The 16765-nt window shown below is 36.0% G+C and overlaps 1 protein-coding gene across 1 annotated transcript in view; it reads right to left on the reverse strand.

Annotated features, from left to right (window-relative positions):
* Positions 1-16765, reverse strand: part of LOC114658310 (protein mono-ADP-ribosyltransferase PARP12-like) — a 69299-nt gene that overhangs the window by 12112 nt on the left and 40422 nt on the right. Inside the window, exon 10 of the mRNA XM_051935322.1 lies at positions 16504-16591. Coding sequence (XP_051791282.1) covers positions 16504-16591 — 88 coding nt within the window. The remainder of the gene's footprint in view (positions 1-16503; positions 16592-16765) is intronic.

A 16765-nucleotide genomic window follows, 5' to 3' on the forward strand; every position in this document is an offset into this window, starting at 1 on the left:
AGAAATAGCATCCACTGTTGAATGGCAGATGCAATCAAGAGAGATGAGGGAGTGCGGAGTTCACGGCCAAGGCAGCGCTTCTCCAGTTGTGCTAATGGACTTGCTTATTATTGTGCTGTTAAAAGATAAGTATGATATTTTTCAAATAATTTAGTTTTCACAACCAATGTATACAGAAATGTAGAGGCAATCCAAATGTGGAAATAAAAGCATTAAACTTGCCGGAAACATCAATTTTCAAGCCAAGAATGTGCTTTTGAATTTTGATCTGTATGTTGAGACTACTCAAATATTATAAAACAACGTGTCCATGTCTCCTTTTTCCTTCAGAAAATATTTTTGTGAGATTTTGCCATTCTAAAAGAAGTCTGTCCTCTTCACCTCATTGCCTGTTCTCTTTTATTCAGATTCTCCAGCCACATTAATCTTTCCCCCCTACGGGCATAAATGACATTTTCATTATTAATATTATCTTTCACCCCACTTCACTTAATTTTTTAATTTTATTTTCAAATGCTAGATACATACACTTTCAAAACATTTTAGTAGGTAAACAATGTTGTGCTAAACGTCTTCAGAGATGCACTGCTAGTTTACTTCCTTACTTACATAAAACTCTTACCAGCAATGATCACAGTGAACAGACAAATGAACAGAAATGTATCAGAAAAATTACTGTCCGGAATCACTGCTCTAAAAGGAATACATTGCAATTTCCTTTTGTTGTCATAAACATAAAAATGAGAAACCAGAAAGGCATATCTTTCAGAAATTAAAATCTTTGCCTTTTCAAAGTGGACATGTTAAGTACATTTTTGGGCTACAAAAAAAACTTTCAACTACAAAAACAATTGTTTTTTTAAATTCGTTAAAAATTCTTCACAATTTTCCATGACAAAGCTAATTTGACACTAAATGATAAAAACTAAAAACTAAAAAGTATGGTGCTCATGTGAAAATGTGTTGGATAGGTCTGCAATTCCTGTATGGACTTGTCAAGGAACAATTAATGAGAAAGAGTCATTAACTTACTGGTGTTAACTCCGAGTGTGACTTGGGCTCACAATTCTGTGTAGTTACTGTTAAGCCCGAGTCAGACTCGGAGTGACATTTAATGATCCCCTTTAAAGAGGTGTCACCCGCTGCACTCGGGTCCCAATCCAGGTGGTCTGGTGTGTGGTGGGTGTAGCAATCCTCTATCAGCCCATGCTCCCAACCTTTACAGCCCAAATAACTCTTGGGACAGTATTCTGCTGCCATGTAATGGATGAAATAACATCATGCTGTAAAATCATGAATGTTTCTATGTGTTTTGCCACTACAACTTAATTGATATTCATGAGTGTGACAGAGCCATCAACTAAAACACAATGGCATATATACAAGAAGCTGTAAAGCCAGTTTTAGAACAAACTTAAAGTGAACCTTTAGTTAAACCAACCAATGATGATGACAATGTGCACTGGTCATCATCGATATGGATAGTGAAGCTGATGCATATGACACTGCATAACCAAACCACCATAATATACTGGTGAATTCTGTCCCATGATGGTTCACTGTGGTGCAACAGTAGCTGCATTAGAAAAAGTCAAACTGATTAGGATCAAGTAGAAAGACAAGAAACACGTTATCCCCCAACAATGCAGCAATTTGTCATTCAGGTCGGGGAAATGTTGAAGTCACTAAGCTTTATGTAAGAGCCATTTTCCTAGTTATATAAGATTCATAGATATTTTACTAGATGACAATGCATAATCTATGGGAGGTTCCTAAAACCCCCATAAGTAGAATTGTATTGGTATATCCTTGCCATTTTTAACAGCTTTGAGTAAACATTATTCTTCAGTTAGTGACAGCTTTGCCATGTGTAAGGTGTACACGGTTGTAAACCATGACCGTGCCTGGGCAAGAAAAGTTAAGTTTAGAGAAGATACATTTTTCTTTTTTTTGCCTTTTATTCTACATGTGTAACTATTTTTTCTTTTATTTTTGTGTGGATTATTTGCTTTTAACTTTCACCAAGTAATTTCAAAACGAACTTTTGGACTGAGAGATTTTGACATGCGTTTTACCCGTGCTTGATCTCGCCTTATGCTTTGGCGGCTACACCTTATATACTGTGGTAGAATACAATAACACAAGGGGTACATCAGTCATGAAGATCTGGATCTGACATTCTACGTTCTCGTGTACAAGCAACAGAAAAAATATGATTAGAAAAATGTGCAAAGAAACACACTTGAACTGCCACTATTGTAACATCGGGCTGTGCATTGGTGACAGCTTTAAAACATATCACATGAAGGACGTGTATTAAAGTCTGCATCAGTATAACAGCAGACATTAGACACACCTTTCTTACTGTATTTATATTACTGCTTTAGTATGTTTCTGTTACATGTACAGTAATCCCATGCTATATCGCGCTTCGACTTTTGTGGATTTCATATGTAAGCATATTTAAATATATATCACGGATTTTTCACTGGTTCGTGGGTTTCAGTGGACAATGGGTCTTTTAATTTCTGGTACATGCTTCCTCAGTTGGTTTTCCCAGTTGATTTCATACAAGGGACGCTATTAGCAGATGGCTGAGGAGCTACCCAACCAGAGCACGCATTAAATAAAACTCCTAAATATATTGTGAGCACGGGGGCTGTTTGCACCCCTAGAGGATAAGGCTGCTCCTAAAAAAACGCTGAAAGATTACTTTCACATTGCTCTCTTCCTTGCTGGGCTTACATGTGGCTGCTTTGTCAAGTGATATGCTTCCCGCACGGTGCTTCACATACTTAAAAGCTCAAACAGCACGTATTGATTTTTGATTGTTTGCTTTTCTCTCTCTCTCTCTCGCTCTGACATTCTCTGCTCCTGACGGAGGGGGTGTGAGCAGGGGGGCTGTTCGCACCCCTAGAGGATACGGACGATCGTCTAAAAAATGCTGAAAGACTACCTTCACGTTGCTCCCTTCCTTGCAGCTGCTTTGTCAAGTGACATGCTTCCCGCGCGGTGCTTCGCATACTTAAAAGCAAAACAACCCTATTGATTTTTGATTTGTTTGCTTTTCTCTATCTCTGTGACATGATCTGCTCCTGACGCGCACTCCTTTGAAAAGGAAGATATGTTTGCATTCTTTTAATTGTGAGACAGAACTGTCATCTCTGTCTTGTCATGGAGCACAGTTTAAACTTTTGAAAAAGAGACAAATGTTTGTTTGCAGTGTTTGAATAACGTTCCTGTCTCTCTACAACCTCCTGTGTTTCTGCGCAAATCTGTGACCCAAGCATGACAATATAAAAATAACCATTTAAACACATGGTTTCTACTTCGCGGATTTTCACCTTTCACGGAGGGCTCTGGAACGCAACCCCCGCGGTGGAGGAGGGATCACTGTAATAACATTTTTATTGTTGAAAAAAATTCAACTTTTGGGTTTGTTTTTTTGGGGGTAAACAGAACACTAAAGAGGCAAATGTCCAACTTGTAAAACAGTTACAGATGAGTCTGACATACAGTAAACAGACTCAATAGACCTATAAAAACAGTCAAGCACTGGCAGGTAGGTCATTTTTATTTCAAAAAACCTTGCGAGTCTGCAATGTTACCACAATAAATGAATGTCTCCTAGAATTAGGTTCGTTTTTTAGGAAGTCAATCACAAGTACACAAAACCTGACACAGGAAATGACTATGTTGAGTTGGTACGTTACTTACTCCGTCTTTCAAAAATACTTGCAAATTGTGTTAATTGGTAACCCTAACTGTATGCAAGAGGGAATGTGTCTTGTAGTGGCTTTCCTCCCTGATGCTGCAAGGACAGACTCTGGTCCACCATGACCACAAACTGGGTTAGGCAAGTTTAAAGCTGGATGGATGTTTTCGGTAATCAACTACCCTTATCTTTCTTACTGCAGTTCATTACTCAGAACATTCAAAGAGAGTTTTGCTAAACCTCTAACTGGTGTGTCACATGTTGTGCAAAAGGCAAACTACAGCTCCTGCTCTGCAGCATATCCTACTGTTCTTTGCTCTTATCCTGGTAACAGTTTTGTCAAAGACCACTCACCCACTAGTATCACTATTCATCTGAAAGGGGGTATATATTATGAACTGTCCAACATGGTGGACAAACAGTCAGTCCTTCTCTTGTGTTGTTTGGTTACTGATACATTTACAAGTTCCTTTGGATTATTCCTACAGGATTCTGACCTTTGCCTGTTTTCTCATCTTGATTTTTGCAGTGCTGTCTGTTTCCTGTTTTCCTGCCTGACCTTCACTTAAAACATCCTGAGATGAAGTCATGTTACTTACTCACAGGGTGTGTGTGTGTGTTTTAATCATTATAGTTCAGTTTATTCATTATGTCACTTCTAAGCCCACTTGTTCCAATACTTGGCGTCAGGGAGACTGCTAATCCAGGCAGCAATGGACCAATGGCTAAGCAGCACCGAGTTCATTTTTTTCAGTATTACTACAATGGTATCTGCTGCATACAGCTCTACTAAGTCTTGTTTAGACTGACACAAGTGACACAGCAAGACAACAATTTGTCACATTATGTTAAAGACTGAGTAGCCATAATCTTGTCTCAAAGCTTAGTCCTTTATAAAATAAATACACGTTGGCCATCGATGGCAACATTGTGTTGGATCAAGTTTTGTAATTTCAGTTTTTTGCCTCATGTCTATCAATTCAATCTGATTTCCAAACCTGATTATTTCAGCCAGGCCTTTACCAGTAGCTTTAAGCGCAAGGCAGGGTCCAGCCATAAAACAGCTGGCAGTCTGTAAAGACAAATATATTAGCTACTACTTTTAAAGCTGTGCACATTTTGGCAGTCTTGTTGTATTCAGGCATTAATATGAAGTGCCACCAATGACTTTCCGACATAAGCGTTACATCGTATTAGGCCCTACACACCGTAATTATCTGTAGTAAATCAAAACACATCCCTTCTGGCATTAAAGCGTTAGTTAAAATTAAACATGGCAGTTTGATTCCTGTGTGGATACACACATTCCTGTCCTCATGTAGGCTTCCTCCCACTACCCAAAAAGTTTGCCCTTATGGTTATTACCAACTCCGTAACATCCAGTCTAAGCGAGTTGCTACTATAAAAATACGTGTTCAGTTCAAAGTTGCACCCTACCTGTGTGTGTTGCTGCCAAAACATGGGTGGGGTGGGCACCATTAATTAAATGGACAAACAACTTTCACGACTGAACATCTGCCCTCTAGTTTCGACAACCTACCCCATCTTCTTCTCCAGTGAATTTCTGCTATTGCTGCATTAATCACATACACAGTCTGCCCTTTTGGTTTTGCTTGATTTCTGCAGCACTCAAACTTACATATATTGCCCTGTTCAAGAGAAGTGAACTGTTGATTCATCCGTTTTAACAAATAACAGATTTTGAGTTTTCCAATTTGTCCAAAACTTTACAATGTACTTCAATTTAACTAACTTAGCACCTAACCGAAAGCTGTCTGGCTGATGGCCTCTAGACAGAAGTGGGCCCGCTCTCCTGAGCAGTGTGAACTACCCTTTCCCTGATTCTCATGGTTCATTCCCCTTTCCACTATTTCATTTTGGCTTGACTGCTGCCTTCAATCCTGTTTGCCATCACCCATCCAAGCTGGCTTCAAAAACTTTTCACTTCAACACTAACATTCCCACCTAGATGCAGTACCTGAAACCCACGGATTCTGGTTGTCCTCTCGTAAATCCAAAGACTTGTGATGCAATTCTTGGCCAATGTGTATTTAATTTTGTAGCTCATGCATACTTCAGTCAAACTCCATTGACTGATACACCTCCATTCCCTTGCATCATACTTAAACACTAACCTCATCACTCTTGATTTTGAATTACCTACACCAGTTAGTGCATTCTGGTATATGAATCCTCAGGGCCAACTGTGATGATCCTGCTTGTTCTGTATCGTCATGTCATATTATCCATCTACCTCCTCGTTCCATGAGTCTGTCTGTGTAGACACCCTACAAGTTGGCTTCTTCATAAATGTCATATAGTATAATCATATTTTATTATAAATGCCTTTATTTTTTTTTTTACTACTTTACAGTCTTATTACTTTTAACAGTTTTCTTAATTATTTTGTAAAATATGCTCTGTAATAGGTGACCTAAAAATGAAGATTCATTGATTGTTTGAAATGTAAATTGCTTGCATTAACTTGGAATATGTCACTTCTGTTGTATTCAAACTCCAAGTGTTTATTCCACCTAAAGTTATATTTGATGTCCATCCATCCATCATCCCACCCGCTATATCCGAACTACAGGGTCACGCGGGTCTGCTGGAGCCAATCCCAGCCAACACAGGGCGCAAGGCAGGAAACAAACCCCGGGCAGGGTGCCAGCCCACCGCAGGGCACACACACACCGGGGACAATTTAGGATCGCCAATGCACCTAAGCTGCATGTCTTTGGACTGGGAGGAAACCGGAGCACCCGGAGGAAACCCACGCAGACACAGGGAGAACATGCAAACTCCACACAGGGAGGACCTGGGAAGCGAACCTGGATCTCCTAGCTGCGAGGCAGCAGCGCTACCAACTGCGCCACCATGCCACCCTTGATGTACATGTGTTTTAAAAGTAATCATCATTGTAAGTATATCATCATTTACTTTTTTTTTAATCTTAGACTAATCTTTAAAAAATCTGGTAATGAACATTAACTCCAAGACACTGAATTGCCACTCGGGGGAAAAAAAAAAAACATTTTCAGTGTGTAAGCAAAAGTAAACCAAGACTCATAATTATTATAAATTCTTAACGCCACAGTATTTATATGACTGTTCTTGTTGAATAATGCGACATGACTTAAGAGCTGTTACTTAAAATGACTTTTACATAATAACATGTAACAATACAAGTATATAAACACTCTGCCAGATGTATTTTTAAAAGTTTTTGTCTTTTGCATAGGTGATTTGGAGGTTGAGTTCCTCCTCGTTTGAGAAACTTAAAATGATTAATAACTGTAATAATATTTTCTCAAATTCTCTGCTATGAGACAAGTATCAGAACACACCCACACTTCTTTTACCCACTGCTCACACATACGACAATTCCACACAGCTTGAGTGAGCTTTACATCGACTACTACACACCTTCAAGTTTTTTGCCTTCTGTACGGTAACAGACAAAAGAGACAAAGCCATCCTAAATGTCTTGAAGGAAGTGCTATCAGATGTTGCACAAAATACATAAGTAATAAGCTTCCTTTATTGACTTGAAAGAGATGGCGAGTAATTTAACTGAAAAAGGACCAAGAGAAAAGACATGGTCAGGAAACATGCTGAGATCATCACAGAAGAGCAAACGATTTGATCACCAAAGATCAAATCAACAGTCAAAAGTCAAAGTTCAAAACAAAAGCGGAGTTCAAAGCTATTACAACAAAAGAAAGAAAATGAAGGTTTGCTTGTACAGGTAGTCATTCAGAGGATTCTACTCTCTGATAACGGTGAAGGTTGCTTTGATGTTGCACAACTGTGAAGAATTCTCAGAATGATTGTTTCGTTAACAGGGAATGCTAATGATGGAAAATACTGGCACCCTATGAAACCAAACTGGCACTGCGGCAAAACAAAAAATGATTTTCAATTTCTCAAATACATTTTTCTGGAGCAAAAAAATTTTTTACTTAACATTCCAAAGGGTCAAAGCCTGCAAAATAAACACAAACCTCATCTAACATCCTACACCAACCATTTATAAAAATTAGAAAACATTGTTTATAACACTTTGCTTAGGAATTTAACTCATTAAAATGTTTAGAACAACCCACAGCTTTGTGTTCTCAAGCAATTTTTTTCTTCCAATTTTTCATTATGTGTTCAATGTAATGGATCTTGAAAAATATATTAGCTCCTGTGGCAAGTTCTATTGGCCCTGCAGTGATCCAAGTTTATTCCTGGGTGTCTACGTGCATGTGCAATGTGAACGTTCCAGTTTAGCAATTGACTTTTAGGTCTTCACCTATTATTGTTTTCTTTTTCCTTTTTTATCCTCTGTTTACACTTCTGGTTTGAGTGTTTCATGGTCAAGGAAATACAGCACAAGCCAGCAAAGAAGGATGAAAACTCTAGTACTGTTTACTGCCTTAAAAGTAGTCACAGTAATTTGAAAAAGGAAATAAAAGTGCTTTTCAACCTTATGAATATATCAAGACGTTACATTTATTGGAATGGGTCTGAGCAGCATCTTGATCTTTACCCATCACCAAGGAGGACTGCCTGATAGTTCTTATGATGGTCACAAAATACCCTTACGTGTGCTCCTACCAATCTATGGTCAGTAGTATGATACATGGCTGTTTACAAGATGTGCGGAATCCTGGTGCAGAAAGTACAGGTATGTACTCAATATAGAAAATTGTTGTTTCAACGGTTTGTTGACCTTGTGTTGTCCAGCAACTGGCCACAAGAGCCTTGTGTTCATGTTGTGCAGTGTGCATTGACTGTGTATTCTTTGCAGGTTATTGTGACTTGTCCTTTTTCACCACAAAGCTTTTTTGATTCTAAACTTGAGCTGTTTCTGTTTCATAGACGAAAACAAAAAGAGGAAAAGACCACCTCAACCACAAAATACAAGTACCGCTAGCTGTGCTAGAATTTATAAGGCAGCCTTTTTTATCTGGAGAGCAGAGGCCAATTGTTCTCTGCATTGGACCTGCATTTTAAACTTGAAACCTGTCCAAGCGTTGTCTGACGATTTTATTTTTTACTTCTTTGCAGAGTATGTACAGTACATCAGTACAGCAAGAGATCTCACCAAAACGTATCCTGAAATAAGTGTGAACATTGCAGTCACAGGACAAATGACTGGCCAGATATTGTGTCTGCGTTGAATAGATCTGTGGTGATCAGTGATTAAACACAGATTAATGACATGAAAAGTGAGGAGTTAAATGCAAAGGCGTTCACAGTGCATTGCTCCATATGTCATGTATAACACAGTACAAATATTTTTTAAGTGTAATTTCTGACACCTAAATTATGGCTGATAAACGAGATTGTCCCATGAAATACAGCATGTCTGGCCATCCTACCTTAACACTAACAAAAAGATCTGCCAATTCCATTACACAAATAGTGCAAAAAACGCACAGAAAGTTTATGTGGATGTGGAGCTCATAATCAGGTTTCTTGAGTTTCTCATGAAAACAGCATGTTGAAATAATTATTGTAAGTATAGTACTGTATATTAATTATTCATACATACTGAAATTATGAAGTCAGATTATTTTAACACTTTTTTTAAGTAAAACAGGATTTTAATTTGTCTTACGTTTGCATGAGGGAGTCACTGCTCATTTGGAAATAGATTAAGAATTTTGTTTCATGAACAACCTGATCTAATCTTGTAAATAAAATGTTACTTCAGACATTAAATTACCTCCATCACATCACCCTCCAGGTTTGAAGATTGAAGGCTGCTGTTTTTCCTGTTCATTTAGGATGACAAGATCAATATGAGGCAAACTTTCAGAATGTCATCTTTTATTTTTAAGTATATCTGTACACATATGCAACAATATACTGTATACTATTACTAGAACAGTACTGAACACCTTTGAGTGTTTCCTCCTGTTTGAACACAAGATGATTCTTGTTTACTTCAACTGACAGAACACTTTTTAGTTTCCTTTGTTTGACAATTATCTGTATAATATGACTCCAGATCTCTGTATTATTACGAGTGTTTATGGTGATTAGTAATTACTGACATCTCAGTTATTTATCAGTTTACTATTGCTGGACAGAATCCATGTGTTTTTTTTTTTCAAACTAGGAAGTGTTAGATTTAAACTTTGTTTGGGGAGTCAAGAGGATGGGAAAGTGAGAAGGAGAGCGATCAATTCATAGTCATCTGATTTTACGGCCATACTGTCATTCTCAGACATTACTAGTGGCAGGGGCCAGCAGACGAAACCCTGCAAACATCTGACCTGTTGTATCATTAGAAATGATTCTGAAGTGCCCAAAACATTTCTTTCATCAAGTTTTGTAAGCTGGAATATTAAAAATCTCAATTAATGAATTCAACAGAAAATGCTTACATGTCTGAGCTCTTTAAGGTGAGATATAGTACTTTTGCAGAAGACCAACCTATATTGAAATGAAAACTGGTCAGTTAAGCTTTCTGTTCTAACCACGGCAAGACGAGTGGGAATTTCAGTTCTCAGTGACATCCCCTTTATACAGATATAGAGATAATATCTGACACTGAAGGGTGCTATATTATGGTGATGAGGAAGCGGAGCAAAGGTAAGTTGATTCTAGTTAATATACTGTACATGCAACAAAATAAAGAATTCACAGTCTTATTGCATAGATTCCTAATATGAGGTCTCATTAATGCCAGAAAATAATGTGTATTAAACTCTGAAAGAATATAACTTTTTGGACTCATTGAGGTTTCTCCATCCATATTCAGAACAATACTGCTTTTTTTATATAAACCAGTGCATCACAGTTACACACAAACAGATTTTTTTTTTCCTGATAATAGCTTACTGTTTCAGCTCTTGCAATTAGAAAGCCAATGTTATCTCTGGCAATGCTCCTCTTATTTTGGAACTCAAATCATCATCTTCCACAAATTCTACTTATAACTGGAAACTCATCCCATTAACACTAACTTAATGATTTTATTAAATTCATATTTCATAAAATATTGAGATTTTCGTAGACACTAATATAAATCCAGAGATATACAGTATGTAAGGACATTCTAGGAAACATTCTTAAATTATACATGAGTGAACAATTCATTTAATGTTTTAGAGAAAAATCAATCACAAACTGGAAGGGCATCAGAATTAATGACTAACATGTCTAAATTAATCAAGCATGTGCAATGGTGCCCAATACTGCACTCTACTAAAGAGGTTGTCATTGCAAAGTGATTTACATTTTTCAGCACCAGAGAAACCACAGCAACTGTTTCTTAAGTCACATCATTGTCATTATGAACACAGAGGAAAGGCAAGTAAGATTTTAACTCAACAAATGCATAAAAAGAAAGTTTGGGAAGCAATCTCAGAGATTAAAATGCACAAAAAAATAAAATATTTGAGGGATACTATAAGACTTTACATACATCAGAGTATAGTAAAAGTGAAGCTCATGCAAAAGAGTTTTCTGTATAAAAGTGAAATTTCATAACTCAAGGCACTGAGCATAGCTGGATAAACCATTGAGACTCTCTGAAATCCACGATAACATAAACTCCATAAAAGAGGGAATGTCCCAGGTCCAGACGTCTGTAGCATTAGTACCATCAATTCTGGCTATGTTTTAGGAAGCTAGATAAGACATTACTAAAAACACTACTGTATAACAGGCATCAATTACTTTTTTTGCAAAAAAGAATAATAAAAAAAAAAAACCTTCATACACTCCGCATCCATCAGACACATCTCCCAATGAACAATATCAGCATCCTATCCAGAGGTTTAGCAAAAAATAGAAAAAAGTACCCCCGCTATATTATTATAAAATTAAACAGGGTTTGTTAAAAGTAGGCTTTGTTTATCAAACCTTCTACAACTGTTTAGTGTAATACTGTATACAGTATACTACTAAAGTAGCATGAGTTTTGAAATCTCAGATATCTCAGATGCAGAAAATATGCTAACTGTTCTACAAAAATAGGATTTATCATTTTCATCTCACTGTCTCACAACTCGTTCCAGGAAAAAAAAAATTAAATATCTATTAAAATTAAATACTTGCAATCTAATGGAACACATCAATCAAGATGTTAACAGTCATCTCAAATTAGCTGTGATAATTAATCTTGGTAAAATAAATACCCTCCTAAAACTTACAGGAGCATTGGCACTACCTAATTTCCAAGTTTATGTCTGGGTTGTTAATATACATAATTTAAGATGATGGAGAAGAGAATAAAAGCATATGGTGCCAAATGTAGGAAGCACTTTAAAGTCGAGAAGCTTTCTCTTGTGCATGATAATCAGTTGTTCCATCTATTCTTCCCTATACAGTGTTAAATTCATTATATTAAGTGGCCATGTGGTGCCATTATGAGTTGTATCCTGCAATTTACGGATGTGTACGCATTGTTGTTTTAATTATCTATGTTCATTGTTGTTTTTGTGGCTTTGGCACACTGCTGTGTACTATGTGCACTACAATTTTGTGAGATGGTTTGCACCACATTGTTTGTGGCAGTAACCACTGTTGCTAATCATGTGGTTTGAGACCATATTCTCTCTACACAAAATTGTGGATCACTAAGTAGTTTGTTCAGTCTTTTGATTAATGAAACTAAAAACATTCAAGACCAGTTTAGATAGGGAGAGGATAAGAGATAAGAGAGTTTTGTTTTTGACACGGAGTGTTCTTTCTGTTTAGGCTTTGGTGATTGGTTTAGTAAAAAGTAATGTTAACAGATCTCTAATGTCTACCCTTTAGTTTCCAATCTATCATTTCACAATTTAACATTCTTTGTGGTTTTAGAAATTGATTCTTTCCCACAAAGAAAATACCACAGATTGAAGTCACTTGGTATCTACTTCTCAAGATGCAAGTTCTGTAAAGTGTTACAGAGAGACTAGACAAAGATAAACCTCAAGCAAAATGGGGGTAAGATTGTGTGGCGAGAGAAGTGAACTGCAGGCAATCCAGAGTGCACTACTTCAGCCGGAAGTCACCGAAAGTTCCTCACTTACCCTTGCTGATGATGAAACTAATGAATATAAAAACAAACTGTCTTTAGAGTGTGGAGTATGACTTCATAGAACTTAATTTTCAACATCAATGTTTGGAATATGATTCTGATGTAGTACATATGTTTTGCTTATCCCAATGTGATCGTTAAGATCAAACTAATTTATTAAAAAAACCTTTTTGTTTACAAGGCAATGCTTGCAGACTTCATCTTGCATCAAGCCAATGACACTAAATACTATACAAGCAATATATCAGGAGAAAACAATGGAAAGTCTTTGAATGTTCTGTTCAGTTTAAATCTGGCCAAGCACTTTACTTGCTTAAAATAAGGGCACCCCTACAATACATCTGGAACATGGAAAAACACTCCTACTACCAGCCAAAAAAAATTATGAAAATATATCTGAAATATAGCTTGGCAATGCGACTCAAAAGAACAAAGACGTTGACAGTTTCAGAGGCTTGGTACCATTATTCCAAGAAAGGTGTTCAACCAAGTATAAAATCTTTTTTTAAATTAAACCTGTTCGAAAATTTGGGAAATACAAAACTGGCATTATTCTTAAAACATTTAAAAGTATGTATTAACAGAAATGCCCCAAAAATAAAAGCTGACATTCTGCATGTTTGCCTCATAATCATTTTTTAAATACTACAATATTTCTGGGTAAACAGATTAATAATATATTTGGGATATTAGTATGATAATGGTCTTGCCTGCTGTAGCTAGACTTAGCACCACATATTAAAGTTGTAAATAAAGGGTGACTCTGAACGTAAAGCAATATCAACACTTGGACTGGAATAAAACCATTAAAATGTCTGTTGTCACCCATCTTAATCTACAACTCCAGCCGCAGCATCAGTAATGCAGGAATCTCCCAGAAACCACTCAAGACTGTTGCTATGGCTGAATAGCCAGGGTTCTCCAATTCAGCAAGCCACTGCAACCTTCACCACGGCAAGCTGACAGTGAGATGATAAATTCAAGAATATTACTTCAAGTGGTGTTTAAATGTGAGTTTTATATCTACAGCAATATATTATTCAGTCTTCCAATGGCAATAGCAGTACTTGCAAACTTCAACAAGAAGCATACTTCTTTCACAAAAGGCACTTTCATGGAGCATTTCCAAAATTTCTAAAGCTGTAAAGGAAATTTTTAAATGACATGGTGTTCTAAAATATTGCATCACTGTGTTATTTTCACTGCCTGCTGATATTCGAGCTGATGACTGGATTTTTAATGCATGTGACTTTGAGCACAGAATCAAAAACAGGAGGGCTCAACTGTGCTGCCATTTTACCTACTATACTTCTACTGCAAATTGTTTCAGAAATCAACATTCTTTGCTTATTTTTTTTCAACATCAACCCCTCAAACCATTAGAGTTTGCAAAGAAATCTTATTTGTTATTGTGCTATTTCAATAGGCTACAGTTGTCGCACTAGTACACAACCACAAACAGCACTTTATGTTGCAGAAATGTACAATATATTGTAAAATATGTAACATGTTTCTTATTCATACTTGAACACAACAGTAAAAAAAAACTTTAATATTTAACAATATTACTTTAGACTTTAACAAAATAATGGAAGTCATCGCAATCATTTATACATTAATGATAATATTTACAAACAAAAAACACTACTGATTTTTAAAACTATACTTAAACAAAATAGCATTTTCCTTACAATAACATTAAAGACATAAAAACACTACAGGCTGCACATGTAAACTGTAGGTTTAACATCAGCCTAATAGGACAGTTTAACTTACTTACAGTTTATTTCAGCAAAATTTAATTTGTAGTCTTTCACTTTCTTCTATCCAATGCCAGAACTAATGATCCATTCTCTACAGTTAAAATACTTAGATGACATCGGCAGCCATTTACAATACATTTCACACAAAAATCATGAGCAACCTTTTCTTAAAAGTGAAATTATAACTGTGTTCGGAACATACTGATCAGCTAAACTAAAACTATTGTGCAAACTGAACTGCAAACCATATTTTCTTCACGCTTTTTTTTGTTTGGCTTTAGGTTATCTGCCTATTTGTTGCACCATATAATAAGTAAACAGGAGAATAAGTAGGAGCCAAATGTTACAAAGCCAGACAATCCTTAGGTAAAATATATATGCACAGTTTATATATTCTTCTAAAAAATAAACTGCAAAATATCTAAATCAGATGTATCAAAACAGTAACTGGCAAAGTAAAATGCGAGGGGAAAAATCTATTCTAGTTCTAATAATAAACTGAAATAAGTCTTGAGGCAGCTGATGCAAAATTAAAGCTAAATTGTACAGTCCTGATAGTAAGAAAGACGTTATTCTGTAGGTAAAAAAGTAAAAAAAAAAAAAAAAAAACCTTCAAAAAAAATATATATCAATATGCTGAAGCACCTCTCGTTGGTGTAATCCTTTTCATTATTGAAGGTGAAACAAAAGGAGTTTCATCAGATGGTGCAGAACCTTGTAGAGTGACATCATGATGAGTAGCAGTAAAACTTCCCGTTTTGAGGTAAATAGTTTTAGTAATAAGGGAATATATCCAAGGTGATCTTTGTAGAACTGAACGTGACCACAGGAGATCAATAAAATGGGAAATTAAGGAACGTAAAACAGACATATCCAGGCACAATTAACTTTCAGGACTGTAAAAAAAAAAAACAAACCTCCAAAAGTAAATTAACAAAAATCCAGTGTTGTCAAAAGCATAGGGTAACAAGAGAAGACAACAGACCATTCCAAATTCATTGCCCAAAGATTGGTAAATTTTGACGAGAATCATCAGCCCTAGCAGAACATTTTTTATACTGAAAAGTATGGAGACAAAAAAATAAACCACAACACTTCCAACACTCTCCTTGTAAAATAAAACCTTGGATGGTCAAAAAGGAGGACCACAGTGTTTCTATTTGTTGATTACATGTATAATTTTTTTCCATTCAAACTGATTTTGAAAGTCCTACGAGGTGATGACAATCAAGTCAATAACCCTGTGTGCGAAACTGTTCTGGTGAACCAGTGTCCACAATCTGCCCTTCCTCAGTTTCATCCCACTGATAATTTGGGGACTGCGTTTCCTGCAAAAACACAAAAAAACCAAAGCAAAAACCACCAAGTACATTTTGTCATGTTTACATGTTTGTATCCACGAGTCTTGCCACTTATGATAATTTATATAACAATTAAAAACTTCACCAAATGTACAGTTTATAGCAGTTAGCGTGCAACACAACTAATAAAGAAAAAAATGAATCCCATCAATATAATTATATTCACTGTTTCTGTTTATTATAATATTCCACTGATATTTTATTTTAGTCAGTAAAAAACTGGTAACAAAAAAAATTACATTTTAAATTTAAGATGCCTTTAGGTTTGGTGTAGTCTTTACAAGAACTTAATCACCCATCAAGATCATCAATGCTTCATGTAAATTAATGTTTAGATTAAATTTCCTGACGCGGGCCAAGTTTCTGTAACTGTTAAAAAATTATTTTGTATAGCCAAAAAGAAGGCTTACTAAATTAAAATGTATAAGCTGTCAATGTTTACACATACAAATGTTAAGTGCAAAAGTTCGGGGTTGCACTAAAATGCATCTTAGATGGTCTTTTTGGTGTGTAAGTGATTGTACCAATTAAAACATTATTTAAAAATGACAAAAATACAAGAAAAATCGCAAATCAATTAAACAACATTAACTTTGACCAAAAGACTATTTACTTCAATGGAATGAAACGGATTATTACCTTGTATCCACTTTCAGGTAGAGATTCCTTATCCCAGTGGTCTGGAATGATGGTTGATGTTGAGCTATGAATCACTGAGTTGCTTTTACTTAAAAAGACACACAATAAATATATTAAGTCACTGTATGCAAGCAGATTTTAAAATTAACCCTCCATATCTAATCATGTGCTTTGAATATAATTCCAAATGGTAAAAAAAAAAAAAAAAAAAATTAAGTTTAATTAAAACAGCATTCTGAAATCCGCCACACAGTCAAACGGC

This window comes from Erpetoichthys calabaricus, chromosome 1, assembly GCF_900747795.2.
Source record: "Erpetoichthys calabaricus chromosome 1, fErpCal1.3, whole genome shotgun sequence".
Lineage (NCBI taxonomy): Eukaryota > Metazoa > Chordata > Cladistia > Polypteriformes > Polypteridae > Erpetoichthys > Erpetoichthys calabaricus.